This window comes from Cricetulus griseus, chromosome 2, assembly GCF_003668045.3.
Source record: "Cricetulus griseus strain 17A/GY chromosome 2, alternate assembly CriGri-PICRH-1.0, whole genome shotgun sequence".
In the NCBI taxonomy this organism is placed as follows: Eukaryota; Metazoa; Chordata; class Mammalia; order Rodentia; family Cricetidae; genus Cricetulus; species Cricetulus griseus.
In genome coordinates this window covers 72,586,968-72,602,889 of record NC_048595.1, presented here as the reverse complement: position 1 = coordinate 72,602,889, position 15,922 = coordinate 72,586,968, and the positions used below count along the sequence as shown (strand labels likewise).

The window sequence follows — 15,922 nt, the reverse complement described above, 5'->3', positions numbered from 1 at the left end:
TTTGTCACAACTTCCCCATATTACAATTGAGAGTAAAATGGTAGTTCCATCAAAGGGACCAATGTTCCAAGCATTTTCAGGTTTTCTCTTTTCCATCTAGAACTTAAGAAGTACTTATGTTTTACCTTAAAGGTTTTAGTTTTAAGATAAATGGAAAAAGGCATATGAGATTTTCTACAGTTGTTTAGATGAATGGCAGTGGCATTTGTTATATGGGTCTTATAATTGTGTTCATTTCCCCCTTTAGGAATGCTGTCTCTGCAATTTGAGAGGAGGTGCTCTTAAGCAGACTAAAAACAATAAGTAAGTATACATTGATTTCTTCCTTTCTTTTTCTTCTTTTGAAGTTCTGTGTGATAGTTTTACCCCTCTGCCTGTGATATTGTTTCACAAATACTGCTTTATGTATCTAGGGTTAAAATTCTTCCTCAGAGACTAAAGCCGACTGGATATAGAATAGGGCTTGCATATATTCTGTGCTTTTTATATAATGACGGAACTTATTTTTTGAACAAAACTCTCCTTTATTGTTTTCCCTCTCATTTCTCTCCCTTTTCTCCTCTCCTCCCCTCATCCTCTATGTCGGCAATAATCCATGCATAGCTAACTGAACTATACTTTTGTTTTCACTTCTTGACTCTTTTATATTAAGTTGGTAGGAGAACTTAACTTCAGTGAGGCAAGTGGTCCTGCTTATCCCACAGTCCTGGAATTGGAACTCCTGATGCATAATGTTTTGATGACATCAATATATTTTGTATGTATGCACATGATTCTGGTTGTCTGGAAAGAAGAGTAAAAGCACTTACCATTCCTACATTGATAAGTTGTTGTCTAAGAGCAAATACTTTTACTTGACTTTGGATCATTTTTCATAACCTCGTCTAGTAAAACTGGTTTGGCCTACAGAGTTGTCACTAGATTTTAGATGTAGACAGCTGTAGGGACTACGAGATAGCTTAGGTGCTTCCTGTGGAAACATATATCATGAGAAATTATCTTAATAGTATGCTTAATAGAATCCTCATTTAAGTATAGAAAAATGCTCTGTGGGGTTAATGGTTGTCCTTTCTTCCTATGGTTTTACTTTGAAGTTTGACATTATTTTTTAAGTGAAATAAATAAGCTTTGCCTGAGCCAGACCTAATGGTGTATGTAGTACTTTAATCCATGTACTTGGGAGTCAGTTAGAGGCCAATCTGATATCCATAGTGAGCTTCAGGACAGCTAGGACTTGTCTTGGAAAACAAAACAACAAAGAAGATTTGGTTTAAACATAGGTTGATATATTTGGTAATACAAATCCTCATGATACCTGAACCTCCTAAGTCCTTATATTTACTTGGATGTATAATACATAAGAAGTATACCAATTCTCTTCAAAGTATTCCACATAGTAGAAGCAGAAGGGTCATTGCCAAACTCTTTTTATGAGGCTTCAATAACCTTGATACCCAAGCTACACAAAGACACAGCTAAGAAAGAGTACTACAGACCAATATTCCTCATGAACATTGATACACAAATTCTCAATAAATACTGGCAAATCGAATCTAAGAACACATCAGAGAAACATCCACCATGATCAAGTAGGCTTCATTCCCAGGGAGGGAAGGATGGTTCAGCATACAAAAATCTATCAATGTAATCCACCATATACACAGACTGAGGAAAAAAAAGAAAACACAAGATCATCTCACTAGATGCTGAAAAAGTCTTTGACAAAATCCAACACCCCTTCATGATAAAGGTTTTGGAGAAATCAGGAATAACAGGAACATGCCTCAACATAATAAAAGCAATATACAGCAAGCCGACAGCCAACATCAAATTAAATGGAGAGAAACTCAATGCAATTCCTCTAAAATCAGGGATAAGACAAGGTTGTCCACTCTCTCCATACCTCTTCAATATTGTCCTTGAAGTTCTAGCTAGAGCAATAAGGCAACAAAAAGAGATCAAGGGAATACAAATCGGAAAGGAAGAAGTCAAACTCTCACTATTTGCAGATGATATGATAGTCTACATAAGTGACCGGAAAAACTCTACCAGGGAACTCCTACAGCTGATAAACACCTTCAGGAAAGTGGCAGGATACAAGATTAACTCAAAAAAAAAAAAAATCTGTATCCCTACTATATACCAATGACACATTGGTGGAAAAAGGAGTCAGAGAAACATCACCCTTTACAATTGCCACAAACAACATAAAATACCTTGGAGTAACACTAACCAAAAAAGTGAAAGACCTGTACCATAAGAATTTTGAGTCTCTAAAGAAAGAAATTAAAGAAGATACCAGAAAATGGACAGATCTCCCATGCTCTTGGATAGGTAGGATCAACATAGTAAAAATGGCAATCTTACCAAAAGCAATCTACAGATTCAATGCAGTCCCCATCAAAATCCCAATACAGTTCTTCACAGACCTTGAAAGAACAATTCTCAACTTTATATGGTGAAACAGAAGACCCAGGATAGCCAAAACAACCCTGTACAATAGAGGAACTTCTGGAGGCATCACCATCCCTGACTTCAAGCTATAGTCCTGAAAACAGCTTGGTATTGGCACAAAAATAGACAGGTAGACCAGAGCAATGGAATACAGTTGAAAACCTTGATGTTAACCACACCCCTATGAACACCTGATTTTTGACAAACAATCCAAATTTACATGCTGAAACGAAGAGAACATCTTCAACAAATGGTGCTGGCATAACTGGATGCAAATATGTAGAAGACTACAGATAGACCCAAGCCTTTCACCCTGCACAAACTTAAGTCAAAATGGATTAAAGACCTCAATATAAACCCAGCCACACTGAACCTATTAGAAGATAAAGTGGGAAATGCCCTTGAATTAATCGGTACAGGAGACCGGTTCCTGAACATTACACCAGTAGCACAGACACTGAGATTAACAATTAATAAATGGGACCTCCTGAAACTGAGAAGCTTCTGTAAGGCAAAGGACACAGTCAGCAAGACAAAAACGGCAGCCCACAGAATGGGAAAAGATATTCACCAACCCCACATCTGACAGAGGGCTGATCTTCAAAATATACAAAGAACTCAAGAAGCTAGTCTCCAAAACACCAAACAATCCAATTAAAAAGTGGGGTACAGAACTAAATAGACAATTCTCAATAGAAGAATCTAAAATGGCTGAAAGACACATGAGAAAGTGTTCAACATCCTTAGCCTCAGGGAAATGCAAATCAAAACAACTCTGAGACACCATCTTACTCCTGTTAGTGAAGGGAACAGCTCCCCATTTCGGCAGCCATAACAGCTGAACATGTGCTTGTGTGACCTTGTCTTAGTCACTAGGAGGTCAGTTGCCTGTCTCATGGCAAGAAACCAATCAGAAGTTAGCTGGTGGCGCTATGCTTTATGGCTCTGTGTGTGCTTTAGGGACAAGTGCAGAGCATAGCAACCACCCTGGGAGGGCCTATGGGCCATAACAACCAGTTGACCAATCAACACAGGGCAAGCTCTCCAAGCCTGGAGGCACACCAATCCTGAGCATGTGTGTACCCCTAGACACTCCCCTTATAAGCTCTCTATGTAGAAGCTTTGAGCCGTCTTTTCTAGCCATCCACCATGGTTAACTCGTTAAACAACAATAATGCCTCATGCTATTTACATCAAGCTTTCGAATCCACCTGGTGACTGGGATGACTGCAGTCCTGGGCTGAGATCCTGGAGGCCTGAGCTTCTGGGGGTCTTACATTAGAATGGCTAAAATCAAAAACACCAATGACAGTTTATGCTGAAGAGGATGTGGAGAAAGGGGAACACTCCTCCACTGCTGGTGGGAGTGCCAACTTGTACAGCCACTTTGGAAATCAGTATGGCAACTCCTCAAGGAAATGGGAATAGGTGTACCGCAAGATCCAGCAATTCCACTCCTAGGCATATACCCAAAAGAAGCACATTCATACAAGAAGGACATCTGTTCAACCATGTTCATAGCAGCACTATTTGTAATAGCCAGAAACCTAGATGCCCCTCAACTGAGGAATGGATAAAGAAAATGTGACTACATTTACACAATGGAGTACTACTCAACGGGGGGAAAAATGGGATCTTGAAATTTGTAGGAAGATGGATGGAACTTGAAGAAACTATTCAACTATTCTGAACAAGGTACCCCACTCAACAAAAGACAAACATGATATGTACTCACTCAAATGTGGATTTTAGACATAGAGTAAAGGATTTCCAGCCTACAGTCCACACTGCCAGAGAAACTAGTAAACAAGGAGGACCCTAAAAGAGACAAATATTGTCCCCTCGAGAAGGTGAAAGGGTCACAATCCCTGGAGCAAATTGAGAGCATGGGAAGAGGGGGGAAGCGAGCTATGAAAATGAGAAGGGAAGAAGCAGAAGGTCATGAGGTAGCAGAAAGGTTGAGTAAGTCAGGTGTCGAATAGAAAATAGGGTATGTAATAGGTAGGGGTTTATTTGGGGGCGTGGTAGGCGAGGAAGGGAAGGAGAAGGGAACTGGGATTGTCATGTAAATCAATTTTGTTTCTAATTCAAATAAAAAATGATAAAAAAGAAATATTGAATAATATTAATAACAAATTCATGCAAATTTAGGATGTGAAAGGATGCTCTAATGTTTTAAGTTGGAGATAAGGAAACAAGCTAGTTTTCTCTTAAGCTATAGATTCTTTTACTTTCAGTAATACTTAGGTGAGGAAAAATATATAAAGACTTAACTAGTTTTAATAGGAAATATTTATATTTGAACTAATTTCTCTTAGAACATAAGGATATATATATCATTTATTATATGAAAACCTGATTTATTGTTAACTGAACTATTCTTTTGTCATATTAGCCTAAATATATTACACATGTAGTATCAAACGATATATCCATGTTATAGGACTTTGCCTTTACCTAGTTCATTTTGTGCATGTGTCTGTTACTAAGTGGGCATTCAGCTCATGAAAGGCAGAAGAGAACATCAGGTCTTGGAGTTTCAGGCAGTTGTTAGCTGCCATGTAGGTGTTGGAATCTGCTAATGTCCATTGCAAAACCTATTGATCCATCTCTCCTGCTCCCTTTACTAGTTATTGATGTTAAAGAGTTAGGCAGGTGTGCTAAATATATCTTGTTGTCACTGAAGAGGTTTAAAATCCACAACTTGCAGTGAGATTAAGTTTTTGGCTTCATTCTTCTGTGTGCCAGATTGTCACCACCTAATTGACGTCTTTAAGTTCAGGGAACTTGTTTATATTTACTGTCTCCTTTCCTGTAGGTGGGCCCATGTCATATGTGCTGTTGCAGTCCCAGAAGTCCGATTCACTAATGTCCCAGAAAGAACACAAATAGATGTAGGGAGAATACCTTTACAGAGGTTAAAATTGGTGAGTGGTTAAGACTTTTTTTACTTCATACATTAATGTTAATTTCAAGTTCTGAAATTGTTTATCATGTTTCAAAGATAATGTATCTAATAGCTTCGTTTTATTCTACATATATTTCCCTCTATCCTAAATGTAAAATCCTCAAATTCTTTCCCAGTGTATTCTAAGTCTTCATAACTGCCATCATTTTCTATTTGAAATATGGGAAAGGGATTACTATATTTCCTGGATTGATATGAACTTTTAAAAATTAATTTCTCTGAGATTGTTCAGTAATGTCCCAGACTGTTCAGCTCTATTGAAATTACCTCCTGTTCTCTCTTTACTCTCTTGGGTTTCTGTTGGCATAATAATCCTACAAAATTTTACCATCTCTTTGCCAAGAAAAACTTTGCTGAGAAATGTAGAAGCTATTTTTATTATTACAGGGTTTTGTTACTCACAAGTAGAGACTAGATAGATGCTTAACATGTCAAACTCTGACCTGTTACCTTCTAACCTATTCAGAAACTTTCATAAAAGTCTCCTCATTGGTTTGCCTTGTGAAGGGTATTTTGTCATTTTTGTGACACACAGAATTAGTTTTGGTCTCTATGTTTTATATTTAATAAGGCATCCTCTGTAAGTTAAACACACCCACTTAATATGCTGTCAGAGTTCCCTAGAATTTCTTCAGTCTCTGTCATTATTAACTCATAATTTTTCCACATGGAACATTTCAAGCATTATCATTGAAGCAGATGCTTTTTTCTTACAGCTTTCTTCTCACTAAGAGTCCCTTTCTTAGAAATTTAGTCTACTGTTCTTGTTCTTAGAAGGGTAAGTGAATACTGTTTCCCATCACAATACTACCAAGTGTTTTTAGTATAAAAAGAGGAAATAATGTGATCTGCAGTTAGCTAATATCAGTAGTATGGTTGAGATTTAAAAGCAGGGCTATATAAGTGGCACTCAGTATTTAAGAGCAAGAGTTCCTGCTCCCACCCACCCTTCTTCCTGTTCATATAGATGGGAAATAGATGCTAGTTTAGTTCACAAATTAGCACTGTTTTGCAAATAGTGTGTGCTTTTTTAAATAAATCATGGTTCTCTTTTTCTTTTTTTGCTTTCTTTTTATTCTATGTGTCCTTCACATCATGTATCTTGATCCCATTCATTTTCCCATCCATCATTTGCCCTTGCCCCCTTCCCAAATAAAACAAAATTTAAGAGACAAAAAAGAAGGATGGGGAAAGGTGGAAAATTAAAATCTCATCATAAAAGCTGTAGTGTAAACAGTGAGTTACACAGCAAACCCTTTTTGGCCCTATTTCTTTACTTGTTAGTGTTCATTGCAGAGTCTGGTTCAAGGCTTCTGGGTTCTACTATATTGTAGGTGCTGGGCCCTCACTGGGACTCTTGGATATCCTGTTGTTGCACTGTGTTGTGGACATGCTGCAGCTTTGGGTCTGCAGGTCAGGCCCCTTCATATGCTCTAGCAGTTCATATATTGGGGGTGGGGGTGGGGGTGGGGGTGTGGATATTGTGGCTGGCCAAGTCATAACCCTGGTTCTGGGCCTAGGAAGCTGCAGGGTTGAGTATACTGCCAGTTCTCCCCTGTCCTCACCATCAGGGTAAGATCTCTTCTACTGCCCTGGCTAATTCAGCCTTTGTTGCTTTAAAATGGCCAGGGCCAGTTCTCCTGCCTTAAGGACCTCAGGGTGTACTCTCCGATTTTTCCAGGTTATGTACAGGGTCCACTCTCCTGAGTGCTGTGGCTGGTGGAGGGCAGGGATATCCCGTCTGCTCCCATGACACCAGGGCCAGCTCCTCCACCTGTCCCAGGTGTCAATGGGTGGGGACTGAAGAAGGGCATCTCTCTTCTGCCCATGCTGCCACATGTTAGATGAGTAATGGGGACAGCCCTCCCTTGCAAAGTTGGGACTGAGTCTCTCACTTGTCTGACAGCAGGGCCAGTTCTACTGTGCTGCCTAGGCAAGGAGCAGGGCCCACTTTCCTCAGTGAGTGCTATGGGTGGTAAGGGGTGAAGTGTAAGAGCGGGGCATCTCTCATCTGCCTCTACATCCATGTGACAGACAACAGACAAGTAGTAGGGATAGCTCACCAACGCTTACCACTCCCATGCACACCTGTGCCACCAGTGCTGCTCTACTGTGTTGCACAGGTGAGATACAGAACCTGCTCTCTCTCTTGAGTGTTGCAGCTAAACCACAGTTCTTAACCTTTAGTTTCTTTTATTCTATGTCAGTATTTCTTAGCCTTATCACTTTGGATATTTTTTAACAGATAATTAGTTGTTGAGGAGATCGTGTGCATTACAGTATGCCAGCACTTGATCAGATGGATACTGCCAATTTTTCTTACTATACCGAATCACTACTATTTGAGACACAGTGAGATTTTCCTTTTGGACATTCTTAGGAAGAAATACCTTGGTTGATAGACTAGACTACCAAATTACAGACTAGAGAGTAGTTATCCTTAAACTGCTTTTTAAAAATAGTCCTAAGTAATTTTTTATAGCTCTTTAATTTTTATACTTGTTGATAATGCAAGATAGTTTTATAAGACATATGCTACAATTATTATTTACAATTTGATTTAATATCTTATGTTATCTATGTGTGTAGAAGTTAAATACCCCATGAATGCTAAGAAAAATTCGCTAAAATTATAAAGCACTTTGGTTTGTATGATTGTACACATGACTAATATGTGTGTTGAATGAATAAAACACACAACAAATGTTTATTTGTTTCTGGCTTAAAATAATTACAGTGTCATCAGATAACCAACAGTTTGAGCTCTTTGAGGGTTTCTCCTTTAATTCACACATACCTCTGTACACTCCACCGGCATAAGGCACTCATTTTCATACCGGAGGAGATAATGTTTATGAAGCATTTGTGTGCCATTCATTCTATTCATTTGATCAGTATGGGATTGTTGGATCTCCAAGCCCTCTAAAACAATACAGGCAATTGACACTCACTGCTCTTTATTGCCAACCATAATTAGATGGTAAAATTGCATTATTAAAGAGAACATGTCCTAGTGACAGAACACAGAGAAATCAAGCTAGAGTTGAGTGGAAGCATTCCTCCTTGCTGCTTAGCCTCACAATGCCAGATGATTCTAACCATGACCAGTGGCAAGTTGTCTGTGTTGCTTTAGGGGCTCAGTACCTGATGTACTTATTCGGACAGAATTGTTATCAACAGCTTTACTCAGTTGTGGACCCCAGACACAGCACTACTGACTGGCCAGGCAAAATATAGTTTCAATAGTATTCCAGGCATGGGATGTTCAACATGTTCTCTAGGTCCTTAAACTACCAGCAGCTGTGATAACTTCCACAAATGGGGACTGTGGAGGCAGAATGGCTTTGTAAGGCCCCATACCTCCCTAAATATTATAATCAGTTCATGGATGTTAGGAGAGGAAGAGACATTTAAAATGCAATGATGCAGTCACTGGTAACCTGCTTGTGCTTCTTTACCTCCTCATCCACTACTTTGTAATCAACCCTAATGAAATTGATTTCATCTTTAAAAAATAGAGTAAAGAAAAAGTATAGTAAATTGGTCATGTCTTATGTAGCAATAGGTACTAGGCTGAGTCTTTCTTGCACCAAGTGCTCCTACCAGTTTCTAGCAAGTGCTTCATCAGAACCCTGCCCACAGTTGACTTTTGTATGTGTTGTAAACTGGCTTGCACTAACACAAGTGATCTCAAAAATTTAAAAAGAAAAGAAAAAATAGCTTGTGATCCATTGATATATTCAAAATGATGAAGACAAACAAAATATTTTTGGTCATTTAACCATGTAAAAAGGCATCACTTTCCTGTGTAGCAAGTTAGTGTTCCTGTATAAGTCAGGACCAACATCTAGTAACTACATGAGAATTAAAGAACAACTAAAGGACACTCCTGAGCTCTAAATACAAAACCATGTGTTTATTTTTTAAGTTACTATTATCAGCAGTCTTTCAATGATACAAAAATCCAGAAATGAGGCAGGTTGCTGTTAATAATATTATTTGCTAGATTTGTATGTATTCAAATGTTCTACCTACAGCTTTTGGAAACACCTGTGTATAATTATTTGTATAGATAGCTTTGTGAAGGATATAAGATATAAGAAAATTTCTTTACTTGAGTAGGTCTTCCCATAGGTCTACCCAAATTAGTGGGTACTTTCATAAAAAGAGACAACAAATGGAAAAGAAGATTTTTAATTTTCATCCTTAAGTAGTCATTCCTGTTCACTTTCCTTGCGGATGTCACAGGTGTGTCCGATATTCTTCATGTGATTAAATAAATAACAATGATAACACTAGATTTATTTTTAAAGCATTCTATTTTTATTGTTAATTTAAAATATTTTAGTCATTTGTTAGCCTTTTAAGCTAAACACTTTATACAGGCACATTGTTTATGGTAGGTTTCTTTTCAAAGTTTACCCTTTTTTATTTTTTGACAATATTTTACTAGTGTGTATGTGGTGGGTTTTGTGGATGTTTTCATGGTTTTACTATAAAGTACTAGGTGTCCTGGAATACTCTTTGTAACTGGTACTGGCTTGAAACTCATAGCAGTTCTCTTGCCTCAGCCGCTTAAATGCTAAGGTTACAAGAATGTACCACTGTGCCTGGCTAATGTTTCACTTCTTACTGAAATAGGATTTCAGTTTGTAGCTGAGGCTATCCTTGAACTTGCAATCCTACTGCCTCAGCTTTTTAGCTGCTGGGAGTACAGCTACATACCTCCAGCCTCAGCTCAATATGCAATCATGACATAACTTACTAAAGTAGTTGCTGTCCCTGTTAAAGTATTTTATTGGTTTCTATGTAAAAGCAGTTGACATGAGTCCTTCTGTTAAGGAATGGCAAAAGTTACCTGAATGGTCTTAGAGTAGTAATGTCCAAAAAGACTCAGCTACTTTCCAGCTTGGAATTCCCTGCGTGGCCCTAGTTCCCAGAGTGGTAGAATTATATGTGTGTAGTAGCACCATAACCATGTTTCTTACCTACTTTAATGACAAAGATAGTATTATACTGTTGCCCACTGTTGTGTTACATATACTTTTTGTAATAAAGGGAATTATATTTTGCAAATACACTGGAAAAAAGTATAATACTTGCTTCATTGTACATAATTCTTAGCCACAAGTCAGCACACTGCTTTTTAGCTCGACCTGTGATACTGGAACATTTCATTTCACCTTTATTATTTACTGTGATCTCTACATTATGCTCGTAGTAAACACGCCATAATTTCTTTGGTGTGACTTTTATTTTATTGCATTACCACTGCTAGACAAATCTTTCTTAGCTCTAGCTTGCCCTTCTTGGCTGTGGCTATCACCACAATAGCAAAAGGAAGTCTCTTTAGCTGTTCCTTTATTACTTTCACAGAGACGATATACAAATTTTGGGTTCCTGTGTGTTGTCAGTGTAGCTGCTCATAGGAAGACCAAGAAAAACTGGGAATTTTGCATCAGAGAACCCATCACATTTTTATATAAATAACTTATTTTTAATGAAGTCCTTAAACTACTTCATATCTGTTTCTTCGATGACAGAAAGGAAGGATAGTAAATGCCTATTCATAGAATTTGGACTAGGGTGATATGAATAGCTTATATAACACTCTCAAAGCAGAATTAACATGCAATAAATACTATATAATTATAAGTATTTAATATATGCATAGGTTTTGACCTATTACATATAAAGGCATATAATCATGAACAAGAATGGGCTCGACCCATTCCCTATGGAGGGATACTATTGCAGCAAGGAGGACATCCTAAGCCCTCCCCCAAACAATATGACAGATTTTGAAGGTCCCTGGTGGAGGGCCTCACTATCCTAGAGGAGGAGTTGGGGGATGGGTTGGGTGGGGGACATGGAAGAATAGGGGGGTGGATATGAAAATATGAGCACTAATTTAAAGAAAAAAGAAAATGGAGGATTGCCCACTCCCCCCCCCCAAAAAAAAAGAATGGGCTACAGTGTCTGAGGCTCCCAAAAGTCTACGAGTGATCATACATTAAACGAATGATTAATTATACTTGTATTGCCTTGAGGTTCTTTGCTAAGGAGTATACTCTAATATGAGGGATCAGGCTTAGATGACACTAAAGGGATCGTATTTAATTATTCAATGATGAGTAGTTACTGCACAGTGGGGGAGAGAATGGTAGTATTCAGATAAAGAGAGATGGGTATACTTATACAACTTAACTAGGAAACAGGACGGAAAGTGGGGCAAGAGTCTCATCAGCAGGGTCAGGAGAGAGTAAGCATGATACTTTGTGGGTAGTGCAGCAGAGGAGAATGTATGCTTGTGTTTGGGCATCCTTGGCAGTTGATTTGTTTGACAAAGAACAGACCTTTATACTTTCAGGCCTCAGTTCCTTCATCTTTGGAATAAAGAACCATTTTGTTTCTAAAATTCTTATTCTAGAATTTTATTCTTGACTTTTTGTTTCCTTCTTACAAAAACCTAAATGAGGCTATGTAAGGAATGTAAGGGGGAAGTGATTTATTGAGTAAACTGACTTTTACATTGTGAAATTTGAAGTCATAGTGACTGACCCTGCCAGCGGCTCTGTGTCCTTAGGATGACATTAGTTCTGCCTGAGGATGGCAGTGTATGCAACACCTGAGGAGGCAAACCTCCCCCCCCCATCTTCTATAGGACTATGGGATATTTAAATTTTCATTGTCCCTTCTCTTGTTTCTCTCTCAGTAGGTGTCCCAACCAACCCACAGGACCTGGGGCAAGAGAGTCGGGGATAGGGAATTGGGGACAAGAGATGCAGAGAGAATGACCACAAGACAGGATTCTGATCAAGTGGCAAACTTTATTTTTCTCAGGGTAGCTTATATAGTCAGTAGAGCAGGATATGGGGAGGGGTAGAATGGGTTGTTTATGCACCAGGTGTTACTATAGGCAGGATGTTAGGAAGCCACAAGGAGGATGTTTGGCAGGGTAAAGAGTTTATGAGTAAGAGGTCCAGGAAGGGTTGCCTAGGTGACTGAGCCTGTGGGTGGAAGACTGGGTCAAGTTGTTTCTTTTCTTGAGCTGAGGTTCTAATGAACTGCTACGTAAAGTTTAACATACAACCATGTGGCTTGCCAAGAATCGCCTAGGATCTCATGCCAAGCCCTGAAATCTTTGGCTCCCAATAAGTAGGCCTGGCAGGGTGGTCTTGGTAGTTATAGGAAGCAGTGCTTCCCATGGCCTCAGTGATGGCCATTCTTGGGGTGACAAGAACACACTGTGGAGGAGCTTATGTTTTCCTTAATTTTCTTTCATTGTCTTTAATGTATAAAGTCATTCTTCTCTAATGCATTTGAATCTCAGAGCAAGGAAGACTTGTGTTGGTGGTGGTGGTGGTGGTTTTTATTTTAATGTCGTAAAACTCCATGGGCCTGAATTGTAAATTTTCAATTTCTGAGTTAGAGTATAACAGATTTAGGTTGTGTGCTGTTAAACATATTTATTGCTATAACACTAATACCACAGAAGTTATCTATTCATTGCCATCTGCCCAGTGGAAATAATTACCTACACTTAATATGTTCTGGGAATCAAACTCTATTCACCAGACTCTTGTGACAAGTGTTTTTGTTCAAGGGGCCATCAGCCTTCATTTTTCTTAACAGAATTCTTATAGAAAAAGTAAATGTCAACAAAGAAAGTAAATGAGCCTAAGATAGATGCCTACCCTCACCTTCATTTCTAGTCCCACTGTGTTTTTGTTTATCCTATCTGTCCTGAAGTATGTATGATAACTGATCAACAGTCAAAGATACTCTGTCACCTACTGTGCATGTACAATCAATTGGCAGGAGATATTTCAACTGATAGACAAAAGCCTATCCACTTTTTCAAAGGGATGTTTCCAAGGACAGCTCACTCTAAATCTTCTTCAGCTTTCACAGCCCTGATCGCCACACATTCTCCTCTAACTGTATTGTTATTATTTATGATTTATTAAAGCTTGCCTGAGGATTCAGAGTCAGCCACAAGCCATAGAAGCTAGGCACATACCTTTAATCCCAGTAGCCAGAAGCTAGAAGGTGCTGTTACACATTTTAATCCTAGAATTTAGGATTAAGAGGTAGACAGATCTGTGAGTCCATGGCCACCCAGGTTTACACAAGATGGATCCAGTCTTAAAGAAAAACAGCTCACACAAAGATGCTCTCAGTATCTGGGTCACACGCCTTTAATCCCAGCATTAGGGAGGTATATAAGATAGGAGCAAAGTCTCAGTTTGAGGCATTCATTCTCCAGACACATTGAGGATAAGGCATTCATCTTGAGAATAGGAAAGCCCTAGCCTTTTTAGGGGTAAGAGCTCTCTGTAGCTTGCCTACCTTGCTTCCCTGATCTTCAGGTTGAATCTGTCCCTGGGTCTTTATTAATTCGTGTTACATTTAACTTTTCTTTACTACTGTATTTACTCTATGATGGAAGACTGTGATATGCTAAAACGAAGACTGCAGCATTTTCTTCAAAAAATTGTAGAAATTGGGGAACCTCAAGAAATGATGAAAGAAAAAAATTGAAATGAGTAAAAAATTAAAAGAATTTTAAAAATACTATTTAATAATACTATTATATGAGAATTATAGATACACCTTTAAATCCCAACTACTCAGAAAGTAGAAGCAGATAGGTTTCAAGTTCAGAGGACCCCTGAGTAAGTTTGAGGCCAGTGTGGATAAATGAGGTAGAAGAAGTGCTAATAGAATGCTTGTCTAGCACATGTGAGGGCCTTGATTAATTCCCTAAAATTGCAATTATAAAACTGTAAAGTTACTCTTTTTCTTCTATACAGATGTGTTCTAGTCTTCTGTTCTCATATGTTACTTTGAATTGAGTACTTATGTCATTATGTGTTCATCCAGGGAATATTTAAATGAAAATTTCTATGCAGAGAAACATAACTGCACCCAACGAAGACCTTCATCTCTCCATACAGTATGATTGAATTCTTCACATTTACAAATGTGGGTGCCTTTGTATTTGGGGCATAGAACTGAGACTTCATCTTGATGGATTTTTCCTTTGACTATGAAATGTCCTTCTCCATCTCTTTTGAATAATTTTACTTTGAAGTCTATTTTGTTAGGTATTAGGATAGCTACACCAGCTTGTTTCTTACATCCATTTGATTGGAAAGTTTTTCCCAACCCTTTACTCTGATGTAATGTCTGTCATTGACATAGAAATATTTCTTGTATGCAGCGAAAGGATGGATCCTGTTTTCATATCCATTCTGTTAGCCTGTGTCTTTTTACTGGTGAATTTTGTTCCATGATATTAAGAGATGTTATTGATCAGTGATTGTTAATTCCTGTTATTTATTTATTTTTTTTTTTTTGTGGTGATGGTGGTAGTATGTGTGTTTCTCTTCTTTGGGTTTTGCTGTTGTGAGATTATCTATTGCCTATGTTTTCGTGGATGTAACTGACTTCCTATGGGTGGAGTTTTCCTTCTTAGTACTTTCTGTAGTGCTGGGTTTGTGGATAGGTTTAAATCTGGTTTTGTCATTAAATATCTTGTTTTCTCCATCTATATTGATTGAAGGTTTTACTAGGTATAATAGTATAGACTGGCATCCATGGTCCCTTAGTGTCTGCAAAACATCTGTCCAGGGCCTTCTGGCTTTTAGAGTCTCTATTGAGAAATTAGGTGTAATTGTGACAAATCTGTCTTTATATAGGTTACTTGGCTTTTTCCTTTGCAGCTCTTAAAATTCTTTGTTTATTCTGTGTGTTTACTGTGTTACTATAAATCTTTCCACCAAAAGCCGCCTGAGCTCCACCGCCATGTGTGAGCTTTACACCAGCCGCCCACCTGAATTAGGCCCAAATGAATACACAGAAACTTGTATTAGTTTCAAAGCTGCTTGGCCAATGACTAGGATTCCTCATCTGTTAGCTCAGTCTTAATTATCATCACTTCCTGCCTGGATCAACACTTCTCTACTACATTTCCCAGAAACGTCTTTGACTCCTAGTCCGGTCTACTTGCTGTCTCATTGGCCAAACAGTATTTTATTTAACAATCAATAAGATAAACATAAGTACATTCCCCATCATTTACTGTTTTGATTAATATTGGTCCTGCCTATTTGGTGTTCTGTAAGCTTTGTATACCTTTATAGGCATGTCCATCTATGTTGGGAAAGTTTTGTCCTATGATTTTGTTGAATATGTTTTCTGTGCCTTTGAGCTAGAATTCTTCGTCTTCTATCCCTATTATTCTTGGCTTTGGTCTTTTCAGATTTCCTGGATGTTTTGTGTCACAATTTATTGGATTCAGCATTTTCTTTAACTGATGAACCTGATATTCTGTTTTCCATCTCTTGTATTCTGTTAGTGATCTTGCATCTATAATTCCTGTTCACTTCCCCAGATTTTCCATTTCCAGAATTCCCTCAATTTGTGTTTTCTTTATTTTATTTTATTTATTATATATACAACATTCTGCTTCTATGTATATCTACACACCAGAGG

The 15,922-nt window shown here is 38.2% G+C and overlaps 1 protein-coding gene across 3 annotated transcripts in view; it reads left to right on the top strand.

Moving 5' to 3' along the window:
* Kdm4c (lysine demethylase 4C) overlaps positions 1-15,922 on the top strand; it is a 171,734-nt gene that overhangs the window by 122,384 nt on the left and 33,428 nt on the right. For all 3 annotated transcript variants that reach the window (XM_027400227.2, XM_027400228.2, XM_027400229.1), the window contains 2 exons: positions 248-303; positions 5,273-5,381. In XM_027400227.2, the coding sequence (XP_027256028.1) occupies positions 248-303; positions 5,273-5,381 (165 nt within the window). The remainder of the gene's footprint in view (positions 1-247; positions 304-5,272; positions 5,382-15,922) is intronic.